At 39.3% G+C, this 18,519-nt stretch overlaps 1 protein-coding gene across 1 annotated transcript in view; it reads right to left on the reverse strand.

The window, feature by feature from the left end:
* The window catches only part of ATP8B4 (ATPase phospholipid transporting 8B4 (putative)), a 154,976-nt gene that overhangs the window by 71,790 nt on the left and 64,667 nt on the right, over positions 1-18,519 (reverse strand). The window contains 3 exon segments of the mRNA XM_065412715.1: positions 3,481-3,677; positions 5,364-5,452; positions 7,795-7,953. Coding sequence (XP_065268787.1) covers positions 3,481-3,677; positions 5,364-5,452; positions 7,795-7,953 — 445 coding nt within the window.

Consider the following 18,519-nt stretch of genomic DNA (forward strand, 5'->3'; position numbering starts at 1 on the left):
ATAATGGAGCAAGTAATTAAGGAAATCATCTGCAAACACTTGGAAGGTGGTAAGGTGATAGGGAACAGCCAGCATGGATTTGTAAAGAACAAATCATGTCAAACCAATCTGATAGCTTTCTTCGATAGGATAACGAGTCTTGTGGATAAGGGAGAAGCTGTGGATGTGGTATACCTAGACTTTATTTAGTAAGGCATTTGATACGGTCTCGCATGATATTCTTATCGATAAACTAGGCAAATACAATTTAGATGGGGCTACTATAAGGTGGGTGCATAACTGGCTGGATAACCGTACTCAGAGAGTTGTTATTAATGGTTCCCAATCCTGCTGGAAAGGCATAACGAGTGGGGTTCCGCAGGGGTCTGTTTTGGGACCGGCTCTGTTCAATATCTTAATTAACGACTTAGATATTGGCATAGAAAGTACGCTTATTAAGTTTGCGGATGATACCAAACTGGGAGGGATTGCAACTGCTTTGGAGGACAGGGTCATAATTCAAAATGATCTGGACAAATTGGAGAAATGGTCTGAGTTAAACAGGATGAAGTTTAACAAAGACAAATGCAAAGTGCTCCACTTAGGAAGAAAAAATCAGTTTCACACATACAGAATGGGAAGAGGCTGTCTAGGAAGGAGTACGGCAGAAAGGGATCTAGGGGTTATAGTGGACCACAAGCTAAATATGAGTCAACAGTGTGATGCTGTTGCAAAAAAAGCAAACATGATACTGGGATGTATTAACAGGTGTGTTGTGAGCAAGACACGAGAAGTCATTCTTCCGCTCTACTCTGCTCTGGTTAGGCCTCAGCTGGAGTATTGTGTCCAGTTCTGGGCACCGCATTTCAAGAAAGATGTGGAGAAATTGGAAAGGGTCCAGAGAAGAGCAACAAGAATGATTAAAGGTCTTGAGAACATGACCTATGAAGGAAGGCTGAAAGAATTGGGTTTGTTTAGTTTGGAAAAGAGAAGACTGAGAGGGGACATGATAGCAGTTGTCAGGTATCTAAAAGGGTGTCATAAGGAGGAGGGAGAAAACTTGTTCACCTTAGCCTCTAAGGATAGAACAAGAAGCAATGGGCTTAAACTGCAGCAAGGGAGGTCTAGGTTGGACATTAGGAAAAAGTTCCTAACTGTCAGGGTGGTTAAACACTGGAATAAATTGCTTAGGGAGGTTGTGGAATCTCCATCTCTGGAGATATTTAAGAGTAGGTTAGATAAATGTCTATCAGAGATGGTCTCGACAGTATTTGGTCCTGCCATGCGGGCAGGGGACTGGACTCGATGACCTCTCGAGGTCCCTTCCAGCCCTAGAATCTATGAATCTATGAATCTATCCACATATCCAAACTCTTTAGTAATCTATGTGAAATGAGCTAGCAGTCTAAGTTTAGTTCCTAAGAGGCATCACAGGTATCACCATAAATGGCACTAATAGTCACTCCTTAATGGCAGTGTCAGCAGAGAAGTGAAGGAGTGAAAGGCTCTGGACTACCCCAGTCATGGGGGGAGGCATAGTGGCAAGGTGACATGGGGTAAGTTTGAACTGCTGGTGTCCACGATGTACCTGTTCTCTGGATAACCAGAACATTTCAAATCTCTTGGGGCATGCAATGTAATCTCTTTTCCACAAAATACAGTAATTTAAATATATTTGTAGGGATTTTTAAAATGTATATTAAATGCATGCACACAAGTAATAAACCATTCTTAGCCCTGTAAGAGGGTTTTGCATTATAATCTTTTTCACTAAGTCAGTTGTCGGTGCTACTGTAGTTGCCTATATTATGTACATGTTTAAGGGCACTGCGCACATTTACTGTCTATGTAAAGCCATGGAAGTTTGTGTATTGATATTCTGGGTTAGGAACTGGTTGTGCTTCAGACTTCATAATTGGATACAAAAATCTTCAAAATGTAAGATGAGTCAGAAGGAAATAGCTTACAAATACCCTGTTCTTACCACCGTTCCAAAGTACCATAAGCAATTTGTGGTGGGGTCTACTGCAGCCAGATGCCACCGCAGGAAGCAGATTACCCGCATCTTGGCATTTATATTTTCTGACTGCCACTCGGAGCAGAGAGAAGAGAGAGGTTGTACATGCAACTCATTCACTCTCTACCACAGCGTTGTTGTTTTTTTAACTTTAACAAGCAAATTTAACATGTAGAAGTACATGGAGACATATATACCACTGATCACTACTAGCAGGCACCTGTAAGCACGATAGCCAAGTAAGCAAGTAACTTTAAAAATTAAAACAGTGTGTGCTTCTAGTAATAAGAAAAAGATTACAAAAACTTTAAACAGAAAATAGCGCTTTTTTCAGATAAACATAGCCAGCCTAGGGGGAATGGACACAGTTTAACCGTGGGAAAAAAGTACTGGAAAGCTCTTAGTACATTTAAAAAGAACACTGAAGGATAAAAAGATCACAATATCACTCTGCTATACCTATTATTTTGATGAGCCTGTTTACATTTTGGCCCTGTCAACCACGACAATACTCCTTTTATTTCCTCTACCGTACATACCTCAATCAAGCACAAGATTTACTTCTCAGTGACAAAGTGAGGCAATGTATTAGAAGCTCCAACACTGTAAACACTACTCTTAATCCACTACACTTACCCATAATCCAGCAGAAATATTCAGCAACTGCAAACATTGCATGAATTTTATTCTTTATTAACATGGATTTGATGCCTGAAGGAGCCAAAAAAACTATTTTGAATCATTCTGCTAATTTTCTACCCTACAAATTGTCTAACTGCAACGTCAATATTAGCAAGGCGGAAGATAGTGGTTTTAAGAATAATAACTGAAAATATGAGATTAGCCATCACATAATATACATTGTGGATTTTAATTTCCATATTTTTGAACTTTAAGAGGTGCTGGAATAATGTAAAAATTGTGTGAACAGGAACCTTAGTTAAGGAATAATGCCCTCTCAATAATTGTTGTTCAGCATGAGATCAAAGGAAATTTTTACATAAGGACTCAACATTTAAGGAAGAAGAAATTAAATATGCACATCAAGGACATTCTGAGGAAAAGATGAACAACAAAAATATCACAAAGGTGATGAATGCATTGCTATTTCTCAAACCAAAGGTCAGGTGCAGGGAGTGACAAATGTCCACCACTGCTTACCTGTCAGCTGTTGGAGAGCGAAGCAAGGAGGAAACAAAAGAGTTGACATAATTCAATGACAATGAATTCTAGACAAGAAAGAAAGAAAGAAAGAAAGAAAGAAAGAAAGAAAGAAAGAAAGAAAGATAGCATGTGCTATTCTCCAATTCTAAGCATTATCTCCATAAAAGGTTTAGGTTTCTTATGTACAAAGTACACAGCAGATCAAGTTTTAAAAGCACAAAAATTAACAGGATAAAGCATAACATTGCAATTAAGAAAAAAAGTTGACGTGAAATAGCCATTATTTATAAGCTTTATAAAATCATAATCTCCCATCTTACCTCACATACAGGGAAATAGGCACAACTGAATTGAGTATGATAATGTACGACCAAAATGTGAGAAATCCTGAAAATACAGAACTGTTCACCACTTCATTCCAATAAAGGTAAATTCTGAAATGGGCCCCAACCTGTTGTTCCCATATTGAATTTCCTATTGCCAGAATTATTCCCATACATACCAAAAAGCCAAAGATCTGAAATGAGAATAGCAGAGCTGGTTAGCTTTTTCAAAATGTGTACTATTTCCTAAAATGGATACATGGAAAGGATACATTTCACCTATATATACATATTGGTATTGCCCAGTCTAAGTAAACAAGGCAAAGAATATTTCATCTCTAATAAGATGAGGGGAAAATCTCACTTTGCTGTTCTTTGCCACAAATAAAGGCCCAAATTCTGAGTCCATAATTAGTTTGTCTCCAGTTAGTCCCCATTCCTTACTCAGTTTGTCTAGATATTGGCTGTGTACAAACCAGAGCCCATGTTCTCCTGACCCTTTCGCAAGTGCACAGCACATGTGTGTGTATGTATGTACATACATGTACGAGTGTGCCTGCTTTGCACAGGGGGAGAGGCCAAATTGCAGTCCGGAGCCAAAGGGAGGCTAGGTCCCCATCTCCCTCTGCTCTGGGTCATGGGACAGTTACAGTGCAGCGTGAGGGGGTTTAAGATGCATCACATAAAATCATTGTAACCATACACATACTCCCCATTCATGTTGGGGAGCTCTGGGTGCCATCCTGCCTTCCTGAGACACAATATCTTTTGATGCTCTCCCCGGATGTTGTAGTTCTACACTGCTACTTTCTATGGGCTGTGATCTAAAGGCAAATCTAGCCAATAGTGAAGACCTTAGGATCTGGCCCAACATCATTATAATCCTATGTTCTACATAAACTACAAATAGGTGCAGTTATTAGAAGAGTTGGCAAAAAGGGTTTTTTTTATTGTTGTGGTAAATAACAAAAACCTCAAGGAGCACTTGCTGTGAGCATTCTTATAAAAGTTTGGTTTAAGATGTGTTTTTCTAAGTCATCGGTAAAGGATTAATTTTAATAGCATGTGGGTACAGAAGAGCTATAAATAACTTTAAAAATTTGAGTAGTATTTAGCCATGTTGGAAAAATTTCACTATTTCTCACATGGAAACTTCTCTTTTAATCCACAACCCCATCTATGAATCTTTGGATTTACTCAGTTAAAAAGTTTCTGCAACTCCATAATTTCTCCCATGATCAAAAACACAACACTTAAAAAAATAGTAGCTTTGAAGTCTGCCTATGCCAAAACTGCAATATTTTGTTTCACTAAGTAACCATAAGGAATTTGGATATATCCTTAGCTTTAATCGTAGAGACCAAGTTTGACACAAAAGTGAAATACTCAGTCCACTGAAGGTTCCTAGTTACAAATATCTGCACCTGATCTTCACTACCTGGGGATAACCTGTCACAAAAAACAAATTAACAGGAAGGGTACAATCCTGTTCTCACTGAAGTTTAGGAACCAGAACGATGGTGAGAGAAAAGAAAAATTGCTGTAAAAACTTTCTGTGCATTTGTCTTTAGCTCACCATACCAGTGGCCTCATGAAAAGATCCTGCCCTAAAGAACAATGGATTGCTACTGCTTGTAAATACTCCTGTATGCAGGGGTGCTCAGTGACAGATAATGGTCTTCAAGATGGATAAAAGTGTGTCTTTCAACCTTATGTATGCATCTGTGCTGCAATGCTTTCATATTGGTATCGTACACTGTCCAAAAATATCTACTGATACAGATAATTCCACGATATCTGAAATGATAATTTAGTAGAGTAGATTAATTATGTAGATGCAATGCCCACTGATTTTTCCTGATCTGACTATAACAACTTACCCATAATACTAAAGTATTCATCAGCCGGTCAATGCTTGTTCTTTTAAATTTAGTTCTACCACTGTTTTGCATTAATTTAGTGTCAGGGCCTATAAAAAAAAGTAACAAATCTTTTTTTAAATCATTACATGATCAATTATTTATTAAAATTATTAAATACATTACTGAAATTTTTAAAAATACACATATTGAAGCTACTTTTTTCTAATGCATATGCAAGAAATAAATTCTAAAAACTGAGATATCATTTTGCAAATTTTAATTGTCTAAAAGCATTCCTGAGCTTTCACAATCAATTTTGAAAAATATTCCGCAGCTGTAGAATGGTAGTTAGGCTGGGGGGTGAAAATCATCATCTAATTTAAAATCTGATTGCTACAAAAATATTTCATTCCAGACTGAGGTAATTTCCAAGGACTTTATTCACATAAAACTACAAAATTAGGAACAAGCTGTTCCGTGTTCTTCGCTTGCCTCTCCCCCGACTTCCTTTGAGACCTCATTACACATTACCTCTCTAAGCTCCTGTTTCCTCATCTATAAAATGGGGATCATACTTACCTACCTATCTCAGCAGGGTTTTCTGGGGCTTAAATTATTAATATCTGTAATGCACTTTGAGATGCTCAATTGGAAGCTGATACAGAAGTGCCAATTATTATTATTATTATTATTATTTTATTCATTCATTAAGTTTCCACAAGTTCTGTAATGCTGGCCCACAGCAAAGCAAGCACTCAGCCTCTCCTCTCATTACGTGTGGTTGTTCAAGCCAAACTTCCCCTCTGCTGGGCTTACATGGAATATAGTCAACTTTTATGTCACTGGAGACTACTGAGTATGTAAAGTAATGTGTATTAACATCCACATGAATGAAGAGAGTGGTCTTCAAGGCACATCAGCAAGCTGCTGTTTGATGGCAGGCCACATAATTCATAAAAGCTCCTCAAAAATGAGCTCCTTTTTAATTCCAAAAATCTAAGAACAAGGACATGCTCAACTAAAGAGCAAATGAACCTGGCCCAACCAATTTACTGGCTACATTCTAGGTACAGATATATGTGTTTTGACACATCTGGGCATTGCCCATGAATTTAAAACCAGCAGTGCTCTACATACATATTTGCAGCAAACACATAGCTAAGATTATTCAGGAAGAGCTGGGATGTCTTTTTTTGGGTATGGGTTTTAAATGTGAATTCTTCTTGATTGATAATTGTAGTATAGCCAAGGACTCTGATTCACGTCACATGGATACTGATTTGCACAATGTCTTAATTTGACTATATGGAATGTAATTACCTCATATATCATTAAATATATGTATAGTTTAAATTCATCCTGAGGTTCCCTCTATTATTACTATTATTAAATGTGTATAATAGATTAGTACCCACAGTGCCCAGTCAAGAACTGGGATTCATTACATTAGGTATAAACACAAAGATAGACACAGTCCATGCATCAAAGAGCTTACAACATAAGACGAGGACTAACAAAGGTTGGATAAGGAAGAAATTTAAATATACACAACTTTTATCTACATATCTATAGACGCACACATTTTGTTTGGTATTACATAAATTTTGTGTAAACATAATGTCAGCCTTCCCTAACTGCTTCCGCTCACCCAACCATTATATGTTGACGTGGAATAGAAGTCCATCTTCCCCTTAATTGGTGGGCAATTTTACAACAGCATCCCAATGTGTTGCATCTACCAGACCTAATTACTATCTATACTTTCCTATATCATTCCTAATGCCAGGATTTTCCTTGTCTCCGTTTCTTTGCATTACTAGGACATATGAAATTTTGTAATATATTTGTGAGCATCTATTGCATTCTTGCAAAATTCTACTTGCGATTTGCTCTGGGCGAGTAAAATATCATTAGCTCTTTCATCAGACATCATGGTAAATGGACAGGAAAGTACATTTTCTGCTAGGACTGGTAAAGTCATGACAATTTTGCAAGGCTGATCCATTACTTTCATATTTATTACATTTTTGTTCAGGACTTTGGAACACTGACACCCTCAGGGACAACTAAGTTTGAGATGCTTGTATACACAGATAAATTCAGATGGCTAGTGCCTGCTATCACCTACTGGTTAAAATAGGAGAGAGGGAGTTAAGATATTTAGGTTCTACTCTTGCCTCTGCTAGTGAATAACTGACACTTCGGTCAAGACAGCTAACCTCTCCATGCCTCGCTTTTCAGCCCATCTGTAAAATGGGGACAATTATACCTATAAACTTTGTAAAATATTTCTGAGATCCTAAGATGAAAGGATCTATCTGAATGTGGAGTATCTACGCCAGCCGTTATAGACACCAATCCATAATGATACATAGCTGTTATACAGGGTATTAGTATATGAGCACATTAGGGGTTAAAACTGCTGTTAATCCATAAAGGTTGGTCTTACCGGCAAAAATAACCATTCCAAAGCACCAGCCTGTGTTTCTCAACACACAACCTCGTAGCAGCATCTTTTCATTATTGAGCGAGTACCTATTATCTTTCCAGAAAAGAACTCCTGTGAATTTATCCAGCTTGTTGTTAGGAGGTTCACAGACAACACCACCTGTAAAGTGAAAAATTAAATTCTTATCACCCTTTAACACACAGTTTGCCAGGATAACATTTTACACTAACTAGAAGTTTCTGGGATAACATTCTTCAGGTTTGTCTACACTTCAGACACCGCAGCTGCACCACTGTAGTGCTTCACTGTAGACACAACCTTCACTGACAAGAGCGCTTCTCCCATTGGTATAGGTCAGTGTTTCCCAAACTTGGGACGCCGCTTGTGTACTGAAAGCCCCTGGCGGGCCGGGCCGGTTTGTTTACTTGCCGCGTCCGCAGTTCCAGCCGATCGCGGCTCCCACTGGCCGCGGTTCACTGCTCCAGGCCAATGGGGGCTGCCCGGGCCGAGGGACGAACTGGCCGCTGCTTCCAGCAGCTCCCATTGGCCTGGAGCGGCAAACCGCGGCCAGTGGGAGCCGCAATTGGCCGGACCTGTGGACGCGGCTGGTAAACAAACTGACCCGGCCCACCAGGGGTTTTCCCTACACAAGCGGTGTCCCAAGTTTGGGAAACACTGGTGTAGGTAATCCTCCTCTCCGAGATGTGGTAGCTAGGTCTACAGAAGAATTCTCAGAAATTGACTTAGCACTGATCTATACCTGGGGTTAGGTCAGTAGATACGTCTCTCAGGGGTGTGTGGATTTTTCACAGCCCTGAGAGAGGTAGCTATACCGAAATAAATTTGTAGGAAGACCAGGCTGAAAGACTAACAAGCTCTTTTATATAACAACAATCAGAGATTCAGTGGCATTTAAAACCTAGGAAGAAACATCACTCTGTATCTACATACATTAATACTATTAAGTTTATTATTTCTTTACAGTAGTGCCTAGATGCCCGAACTGAGATCAGGACCCCATTGTGCTAGGCACTGTACAATCATATAATGAGACACAGTCCCTGCCCCAGAGAGTTTACAATCTAAACAGGCAAGACAGACGGAACGGTGGAAGTGGAAACAGAGACACAAAAAAGTAAAGTGATTTGCCAGAGGTCACACAGCAGATCACTGGCCAAACAGAGCATTAACTGAGGTCTCTTGATTCCCAGTCCAATGCCCTATGATCACACTATCTCTCCCTAATGAAACACCTAGTAATATTGATATTAATCTGGCCTACTAGTATAAAGTAGCACACTGTGCTGCCCTGTGGAAGTTTTGCAGTAACTGGCAATTACTGATGTCAGAGCCCCTATAGACTGGCACTCAAATAAGTGATAAGCTGGATCTTTGGAGTAGTGGGAAGGAAAAAGCTTCCTGCACTGTTCTTGTGTGCATATCTTTTGGTCAACAGCACTGACAGCTGACACAGAGAGGCAAGATTGTGTTCTCTGCTACAGATAAAGAACTATGGTTAAAGTCCATAGAAAATTAAATAGGCTGAGAAAAGGAAAGAAAAAATTGACCACCAATAACCATTGTGACATTATATACCTTGGGGAAGCGTGCTGTAACCCCCATATTCCTCATTTTCATATAATCGTGATCTTACGTATAAAGCATGTCTTCTAAGGTATCAGGGGAAAGGTTATGATCTGCTGAAAGTCATTTCTCTATCCATATATGTAGATAGAATCATAGAATCATTTCTCTATCCATATATGTATATCATTAATGCATATGAAGTTATGAGAATTGTGTAGTATGATTGTCACTAAAACATGCTGTAAGTTGGGGTAATCAGCCAGATATTAGCTCCCCAGAGGCAACAGCAAGGAAAGTAACCAACGCCCGGGAAGGGTGTCAAACAACCCAGCAACAGCCATTGTCCAGCAAGGGAGCTACAATGCAATGACTCACCTGCATGAGGCCATACCAGGGGAATTGCTCAACCTTGCTTGGAGAGACCCAATAATGCTCACCTGACTCTGAGGGGGGCAATGCGCAAAGCCAAGAGGGAGGAAAGGACATGATAAAAGGAAGAGACGTTTGCCATGCTCTTCCTCTTCTTCCACCTACATCTACAGACATCACACCAAGCGACTGAAGCGCTGATCAAAGGGGAGAGCCTGGCTGAAGAGCCACCAGCCAGCCTGTGGTGAAAAGCATCTAAGTTTGTAAGAGCACTGAAAGTGTTAAGATCATCTTAGAATGTGTTTTGCTTTTATTTCATTTGACTAAATCTGACTTGTTATGCTTTGATTTATAATCACTTAAAATTTATCTTTGTAGTGAATAAATGTGTTTGTTTATTCTACCTGAAGCAGTGCGTTTGGTTTGAAGCGTGTCAGACTCCCCTTGAGATAACAGGCCTGGTACACATCAATTTCTTTGTTAAATTGACAAACTCATATAAGCTTGCAGCATCTAGTGGGCATAACTGGACACTACAAGATGGAGGTTCCTAGGGTTGTGTCTGGGACCAGAGATATTGGCTAGTGTCATTCGGTTGCAAGTAGCTGGGAGCAGGTTACATGCCAGAGGCTGTGCGTGAACAGCCCAGGAGTGGGGGTTCTCACAGCAGAGCAGGGTAAGGCTGGCTCCCAGAGTCAAGGATTGAAGTGACCTAGCAGATCACCAGTCCGGATAACACCAGAGGGGAACGTCACAACCATACCTTTGCTTTTAAACAAAGTAGCTCCTGTATCATGAGGAAAGCGTCCCTTTGCTTTTTAGGACCCATTTATCTACATTCGCCTGCCAAGAATCCTTATTCTTTGGAGGAACACTATTACAGAAGGTTTGTCTACAAGGCAAAAAAACCACTTCACTGCAGTGAGTCGTAGAGCCCAGGTCTACAGACTCAGGCTCCCAGAGCTCACAGTACAGCGCTAAGAATAGCCTTGTAGACATGCAGGCTCTGGCTGGAGTTTGGACTCTGAAGTCCAGGGAAGGATGTGGGTTTCGGAATGCAACCTCCAGCCTGAGCCCAAATGTCCACACAGTTATTTTTAGCACAGCAGCATGAGCATTACGAGCCCAAGTCTGTAGGCCTGGGCTCTGAGACTCACTGCCACTGGGGTTTTTTGGCTTGGTTTGTTTTCTTTTGCCGTGTACACGTACTCTAAGAAAACATCTGGAGGAGAGGCTACACTTTTCTTTGAAGATCTTGACATCTTTTGGAAAAACTGCTTTCCAGGAATTAAAGTTGAGCATTAGGAGTGGAAAGATGGCCCCTGCCCTTTGAAACCTTTACCTACCAGAGATCCTCTTTAAGATTTTTGAATAGTGAGAGGGTGGGTTGTTTTTTTTAAGGCTCGCGTTTCCACTTTCCTGTTGGTGAGGGAGTACCTAATTCCCTGTCATCGTGCAAGCCAGGGAATTACACAGTAAACACACATTTTCAGTAATATTAAGGTAGAACATAGACTGTATTCTGCATTTCTCTTTATATTTTGTCTGAAAGGGTAAAAGTTCAGCTGGTTAAATGCCGTATATATCAGTCTGAAAATTGGGGCTTCAGATAAATGTGGTACATGATTAACCAGGGTACAGCTTGTGTTTATTTAGAAAGTGTATAGGAATGCCAGTGATTATTTTCAGCTGTCCTAAGTTTTTTTCACTACTCTTGTTTAATTTGTTCCATGGTCCTGATTAGAAAATGCTCAAATTTGGAAAAAAACGGTAAACACACAGTCCTGTGCTGCAGATGGTGAGATATTCTAAAAGAATTCCATTAATGGCATCTTGCACATCATGTGATGTAAGGCAAAAACAAACTCCTGTTGCAGCCAACTGGGATTAGTGCTTTTGGAATGAAAACAGAAATGGCAGCCTACAGCTTGTAGGAAGAGAACGCAGAGAGTGACAGAAGGGGCCACCCACTTATACAAAGGTGATATGCATGCAAATTAATTGCCCCTGGATTTGGTCACATCCCAAATTCACAGTGCATCTGTCCTTAATTCTCATGCCCTGAAGGTTGAGAGTTTGGTCCAACATAAAATGTGAAAAACTGAACTGCACAGGACAAGGTCAGACTGCTAAATTCTGTGTAGCTTAACATGCTGTTCAGAAATTTGCGATTATGAAATCTCATGCACATTTGGCTTCACCCAAACTAACCAAATTTGTGTATTTAGTTATGGGGAAGGAGGAGCCTTTTCATTTGCAGAGTTACACAAACAATGGGAATTGTCTCCAATATTTTAAGACCTCTCACCAGGCTGTCCTACTTCATGAACCATTTCTTTTCCTTTTTGATAGATTTTGTTTCTACTTTGAAAACAACATCTTTGGCATGACCTTTATAACAATGGCTTGGTCCCACAGTTATGTCACAGTTTACTCATATTTCCTACTTTCTAGGGTTAGAAGTTGCCCATAAAAATTTGCTGTGGACTGAAACTTGGCATAATGCTTGTACTGCCTGCCTGAGAATGGTTTTAAAAATGGTAAAAAAACCCAAATCTGCTAGGCCATTTATAGGTAATAACTTTCAGTAGGATGTCTCCCGTTGACCTCTCAGAACTGAAACACCAAAGATTATATTTCTCCCCTTCTTCCACTATTAAATCCAGAGTATGTTCTTTGGTCCCCGATTTGTGTTAGTATGTGAAGTGGAAATTCCAATATATTACAAGAAAAGCTGTTTTCATGCTTTTTCCAGCCAAACCAAAACAGTCAATTACTGGAGACTTGCTACAAAGCTGTTTGCAAGATTTCCAGCCCAATGTTTAGAGCAAAGAGTCTCAGTCCCATTTTTTCACATTTCAGAAAACCGCATGAACTTCAGGATCTCAAAAGAATAAAGCTTTTTGAGGATTATTTAGCATTTAGTCTATCTAGTACAGATTATTTATACAGTGCTCACCACATTGGTATCTGAACACATAGGCCAATCTTGTAAATTGTCTTGATAGTTTATAAGCCTAGGCAAAGAATCTGTTGCCTACTTTTTAGCATACCATGTCTGTCTATTAATACATCTTGGAATGGCCTGTGTGGCCCGCCAACATAGAATCGCAGAAAGGCAGGACTGGAAGGGACCTCGAGAAGTCATCAAGTTCAGTCCCCTGTGCTACGGCAGGACCAAGTAAACCTAGACCATCACTGGCAGGTGTTTGTCCAATCTGTCCAATGGTGGGGATTGCACGACCTCCCTTGGAAGCCTATTCCAGAGCTTAACTACTGTTATAGTTGGCAAGTTTTTCCTAATATCTAACCTAAAGCTCCCTTGCTGCAGATTAAGCCCAATACTGCTTCTCCTACCCTTCAGTGGACATGGAGAACGGTAGATCACTATCCTCTTTATAACAGCCCTTAACATATAGAAAGACTGTTATCAGGTACTCCTTCAGTCTTCTTTTCTCAAGATTAAACATGCCCAGTTTTTTCAACCTTTCCTCATAAATCAGGTTTTCTAAACCTATTATCATTTTTGTTGCTTTCCTCTGGATTCTTTCCAATGTGTCCACATCCTTCCTAAATTGTGGTGCCCAGAATTGGACACAGGTATCAAGCTGGGGCCTCACCAATGCTGAGTAGAGCGGGACAATTAGCTCCTGGGTCTAACATACAACACTCCTGTTGATACCCCCCAAAATATTAGCCTTTTTTGCAGCTGCATCACATTGACAACTCATATTCAGTTTGTGGTCCACCATAACCTCCACATCCTTTTCAGCAATACTACCACCCAGACATCCCCATTTTGTAGTTGTGCATTTGATTTTTCCTTCCTAAGTGAAGTACTTTGCACTTGTCTTTATTAAATTTCATCTTGTTGAATTTGGACCAATTCTCCAACTTGTCAAGGTCATTTTTAATTTTAAAAGTATCCTCCAAAGTGTTTGCAACCACTCCAAGCTTGGTGTTATCTGCAAATGTTATAAGTAAGGCTACGATTTAGTCACAGGTATTTTTAGTAAAAGTCATAGACAGGTCACGGAAAATAAACAAAAATTCACGGCCCGTGACACATCCATGACTTATACTATAAATACCACTGACTAAATCTTGGGCGGGGGCTGCTGGGGAGGGAGCCCCGGGGAGCCACTGCTGGGCTGCCCAAGCAGTGGCCGGTGCAGCTGGTCCCAAGGCTACCTGAGCAGCTGGCTGGTGCAGCCACACTGGGGTCAGCCATACTGGCCCCTGCAGAAGTCATGGAGGTCACGGAAAGTCACGGAATCCGCGACTTCTAGGACCTCCATGACAGACACGAAGCCCTGATTATCAGCATATCGTCTACTCCATTATCCTAGTCGTTAATGAAAATACTGAATAGTACCATACCTGGGTCTGACCCCTGTGGGACCGCACTAGATACACCCTCCCAATTTGACAGCAAACCATTAGTAACTACTCTTTGAGTATGGTTTTTCAAACAGTTGTGCAGTCACCTTATAGTAATTTCATCTAGACCTCATTTCCCTAGGTTACTTATGAGAATACCATGCAGCACTGTGTCAAAAGCCTTACTAAAATCAAGGCAGATCACATCTACTGCTTCCACTCATTCCACTAGGCTGGTAATCCTGTCTAAGTAATCCAATCAAAGAATATCCCTATGGATTCAATAGGCCACAAGGTAACTGATCTTAAAAAAAGAAAACAGCTGACCCGGCTTTTCTCATCAAGGAGATACTGATTCTGCTAGTGCTTTAGTATGATGAAAGAGGCGCCTTTTCATAAAAGTCACTTTCCACTTGAGCATATGGAAACAGCTATCCTTTATCATTGGGAGAATCTTTTTTTAAAATATCAGTTATGCTTAGAAAATTTAACTAATTATTTCAGAACCTTCCAAACTTTACTTCTTGAATATTGCTTAATGCAGAAGTTAACAGGAGGGAGTTTGTCTACTGGCTCTACCAGGATACTAGGAATTAGGACTTTTGAGTTCTCTCTCCAGCCTTGCCAAGGATTTATTGTATGACCTAGCTCAAATCACTTTATCTTTATCAGTTTATTGATTTGTAAAATGGCTGTAATAATATGTCCTTCTCTGGGATGCTGCAAGGTGTAATCCTTTGCTATATAATAGCAAAGTACTAATAGTGAGCTTTCCTATCTGATATTCTTAGTCTTTAACAAACAAAAATGTTATGCCCATGAACTGCCTTCACTTTCTCCTTCTGTGGACTGTTTTAAATTAAAATAAGCATAAATATATTTCAAGCCCTGTATACTATCACGAGAACTGAAGCACTAAAATGTGGATAGATATTTTGCTAAACATAAATGTTTTATTTTTCTCTTTTTCAGTTGCATGATATGCTGTCAGAATGACCACAAGGTACTGGATGTTTCCTGTAAAAGGACTCCTAAACCTTTCTCTGATACAGAATTTAGTATTAACAGCCATGCAAAATATGTAAACTTGTCATAAGTTGCATAAAACAGATCACAACAGCAGTCAAAAATCAGGGAGATGAAAAAGACAGCATTAAATGGGGAAAGGCATATACTGTAGTTACTCCAAGAAATCAGACTGAAGTATATGCAGCTGATGTATATTTTTAGATTTTCTTTGCTTGGAAAAACTCTTCAATGCCCATAAAATTCTAATAAGAAACTAAAAAAAAAAATGAATGCCGGCTCAATATAAATATTTATTCAGTGTTAGAACCATTTATATGAGTTTACCAATTGTATAAATTATTTAGACAAAAATGTACCCCTTCTTTTATTGGCTCTGGAGCAGTTTGCAATCCAAAGAATTAGATTTATTCAAGACACTGAACTCACATTTTCATTGTTATTGAAAACTGTTAAATACACCATTACGGCAGAGAGCCTTTCTACTGTCTTCTATGTTCTCTATATTTAGCAAAATCTACCAAACAAAGACTTAACACAGATTTGGGGACTAATAGAAATAATCTAAAATTATTCCCATGAAACTTTGTTAGTGGAATCATGCATGAGTTTTGCAATAAATTCCATAGAAAGTCTAAACAAAGCCCTAAAAAACCTTTTTCAAGACACTAAGGACATATTTTCCTGAAATTCATTCCAGATAACGTCAAACAACTTTGACTAAAATATAAAAATAAAATTATAATTAAAACATGGATTCAAACAGTAAAGATCCCAGTACAGTGACATAACAACAAGTTGTAAAATTTTCATTTGCTATCATGAAAATCATGATAATACAGAAGATTATTGTCCGCTGATTGAGTGTCAGTATTGCTGTAATCCATGTGGGAGTCTTTCACTGATTTCTGTGGATTTTCAACCAAGCTGTTAGATTCATAATAAAGGAAATAGTCAAACTGGTGTATGAAACCATCATCACCCTCTAAATGAAGCATAAATCATAAGAGTTAATCAATTTAGACATTTAAAATTTCATCCTTGACCTGTTGTTCCTGCTACAACATCTTTCACCCATAATTTGCTCATCGCTTGCTTCCATACCTGTAACCTCCAATTTGGAATCGCTACTTGCCAACTCCTCTTTTCTGTCTATCCAAAACTGCTGCCATAAATCAACTCTCCCTCTTCAGTTCCTTTGAACAGCTCACTTTCTTGTGCTGCATCAAGTTGAAGTTCCTTGTCCTCACTTTCAAGGCTCTGCACCACTGACATGTCCTACTTTCCATCCAGCCCTCTGTCCTCAGAGTTCCTTTTATCTCCTTCACAAACCACATGTGCTTTTTAGTAGAATCCTTTATGCATGCAGTAGCCTACCATTCGTTCCTTCCAATCCCTCCGTAAACCTGCTTATTCTTAATCAAGAACATCAATCTGCACTCTGGCATCATCTGTATCCACTGTTGTATCCGATGTTCCATCTCTACTGTGTGAGTTAGACTGTAAGCCTCTTGCAAAGGAACCCCTGTTCCCGGAAGTGTTTGTAAAGCTTATAGTGAACAATATGGGTGCATTTGAGATGGTTACATTTGAGATGCCTTTTCAGTTGGTCATTAAATTTTTCATTCTTTGTTCTCAATACAAAGGTGATTTTTTATTAAATTTGAATAAAATCAGTTTAATCATTTGGGGGGGGGGAGATGGGAACGCCCATCCAATTTTTATTTCTGTGGTTGCATTCCTCAAAAATGACTGAAGCTAGGAACTTTGAACGTGGCTTTTTTATAGTCCTCTATGAAGAAGAAGAAAATTCAGAAGGTTTATAAAACTATGAAAGTTTAACATGGGCACTTTTGTCCCTTAATTATCAAATTTTCTTTCTGTACTTTTATCTTTGTTATATAATCTGTATAATAAAATATACAGTTTAGTCAATGTAGGTGAGTTAATCTTGCATTAAGGAGTACTCAATTTCACAAAATCAACACTGCATTAATGTTAGTTTTAAATACAAATAATAAAGAGCCAGATGGCCCCAAGGCCAATGGGAAAGTAGAAAGTAGAGAAACACCTTTGTGGAGTTTTTACCAGATCGTACTTTCAGGGATTTGGAGTTTGTGCACTCTCCCCACCACAAACAGAACACATTGAGGCTTGATCCCCAAAATTTGTGGATCTAAGAGATCCACTGGAAATCCAGGTCTGCCCACATATAAATCCACCACAAGCAGCACCCTTATAATTTCCCACCCAGCTCTTTGGTAGCTTGGCTCTCCTCTCTTGCTGCTAACCTTGCGAAAATAGCCAAAAGAAATTCCAGTGTGGAATAGGCTCTACAGAAAAATTCATCCATGCTCTGGCTCAGTCCTGGTCCTTGTGGAGACTCCTTTGTAGGATTTCATTTTAAAAGGAGGACCAGTGCTTCAGAGGAAGCCAAACCACCATCTCTTTCCCTCTCTCCCTTCCCCTCAGACACATGGAGATCCATGTGTGGCTCTGTCAATTCAGTCTGAATGTGAAACATTACTAGATGCTGATGTAGAACAGTTATGTTTTGTTTTAATGAACATGTATAATCTTTGGGGAGTTTAAATTTATTATGTTTGTGAAGTAACATTTTGTATGGTTATCCTGAACTAGCTTCTGTTTCAGTTCTTTATCCCTTTCTGTTTTAAAATATATGTAATTTAAGTGAATGTGATTTCTGGACAATGGTAGGGTGTAAAAAAACAGACTGGAAACTGAGCAACAAAACTACAAAGAGAATTTGAGATTGACAGTCAATCAGAATTACCAACTGAGATTCCCCTGTTCACACTTCAAGGTTAAAAGCATCCATGTTTTGGTAAACAAACTAAAAAATTCTTGACAAGGTCAAACGTTTGCTTCAAAAGCTATACATGGAACTGAGGAAACTCTTAAGAAGTTGGAAAATGAAACAACAGGGGTTGTATTCTGTCCTCAGTTGGCTTCAGCGGTTTAAGATATGAGCCTTTCTTAAAACTTGGAGGCTAGCATTGGAATGATACGCTTTTGTCAAGCAGGAGGGCTCCTACCCAGGGGAGTGGATTATACCTGAATAAATGGTATAATCCCAGGTAAAGAAGATACAAATATTTTAATGTAGAACTGTACCTGCAACTGACTGTTGTCATTTTTCATTATTTTACAATTATGCTATTAAAGTCTACATTTTTGCTCTATATGTCAGGACATTTGCTTTTAATTAAATTACAAGTGAGTGCTACCAAAAGTTACACCCTGAATGTAGCAGAAATAGATATTATAATCACACCTGTCCTCACCCCTCGTCACTCTGATGTACCTCTGTACTTTCCATTTTCACTGAGGACCAGAAACTGA

This window comes from Emys orbicularis, chromosome 10 (genome assembly GCF_028017835.1).
Source record: "Emys orbicularis isolate rEmyOrb1 chromosome 10, rEmyOrb1.hap1, whole genome shotgun sequence".
Lineage (NCBI taxonomy): Eukaryota > Metazoa > Chordata > Testudines > Emydidae > Emys > Emys orbicularis.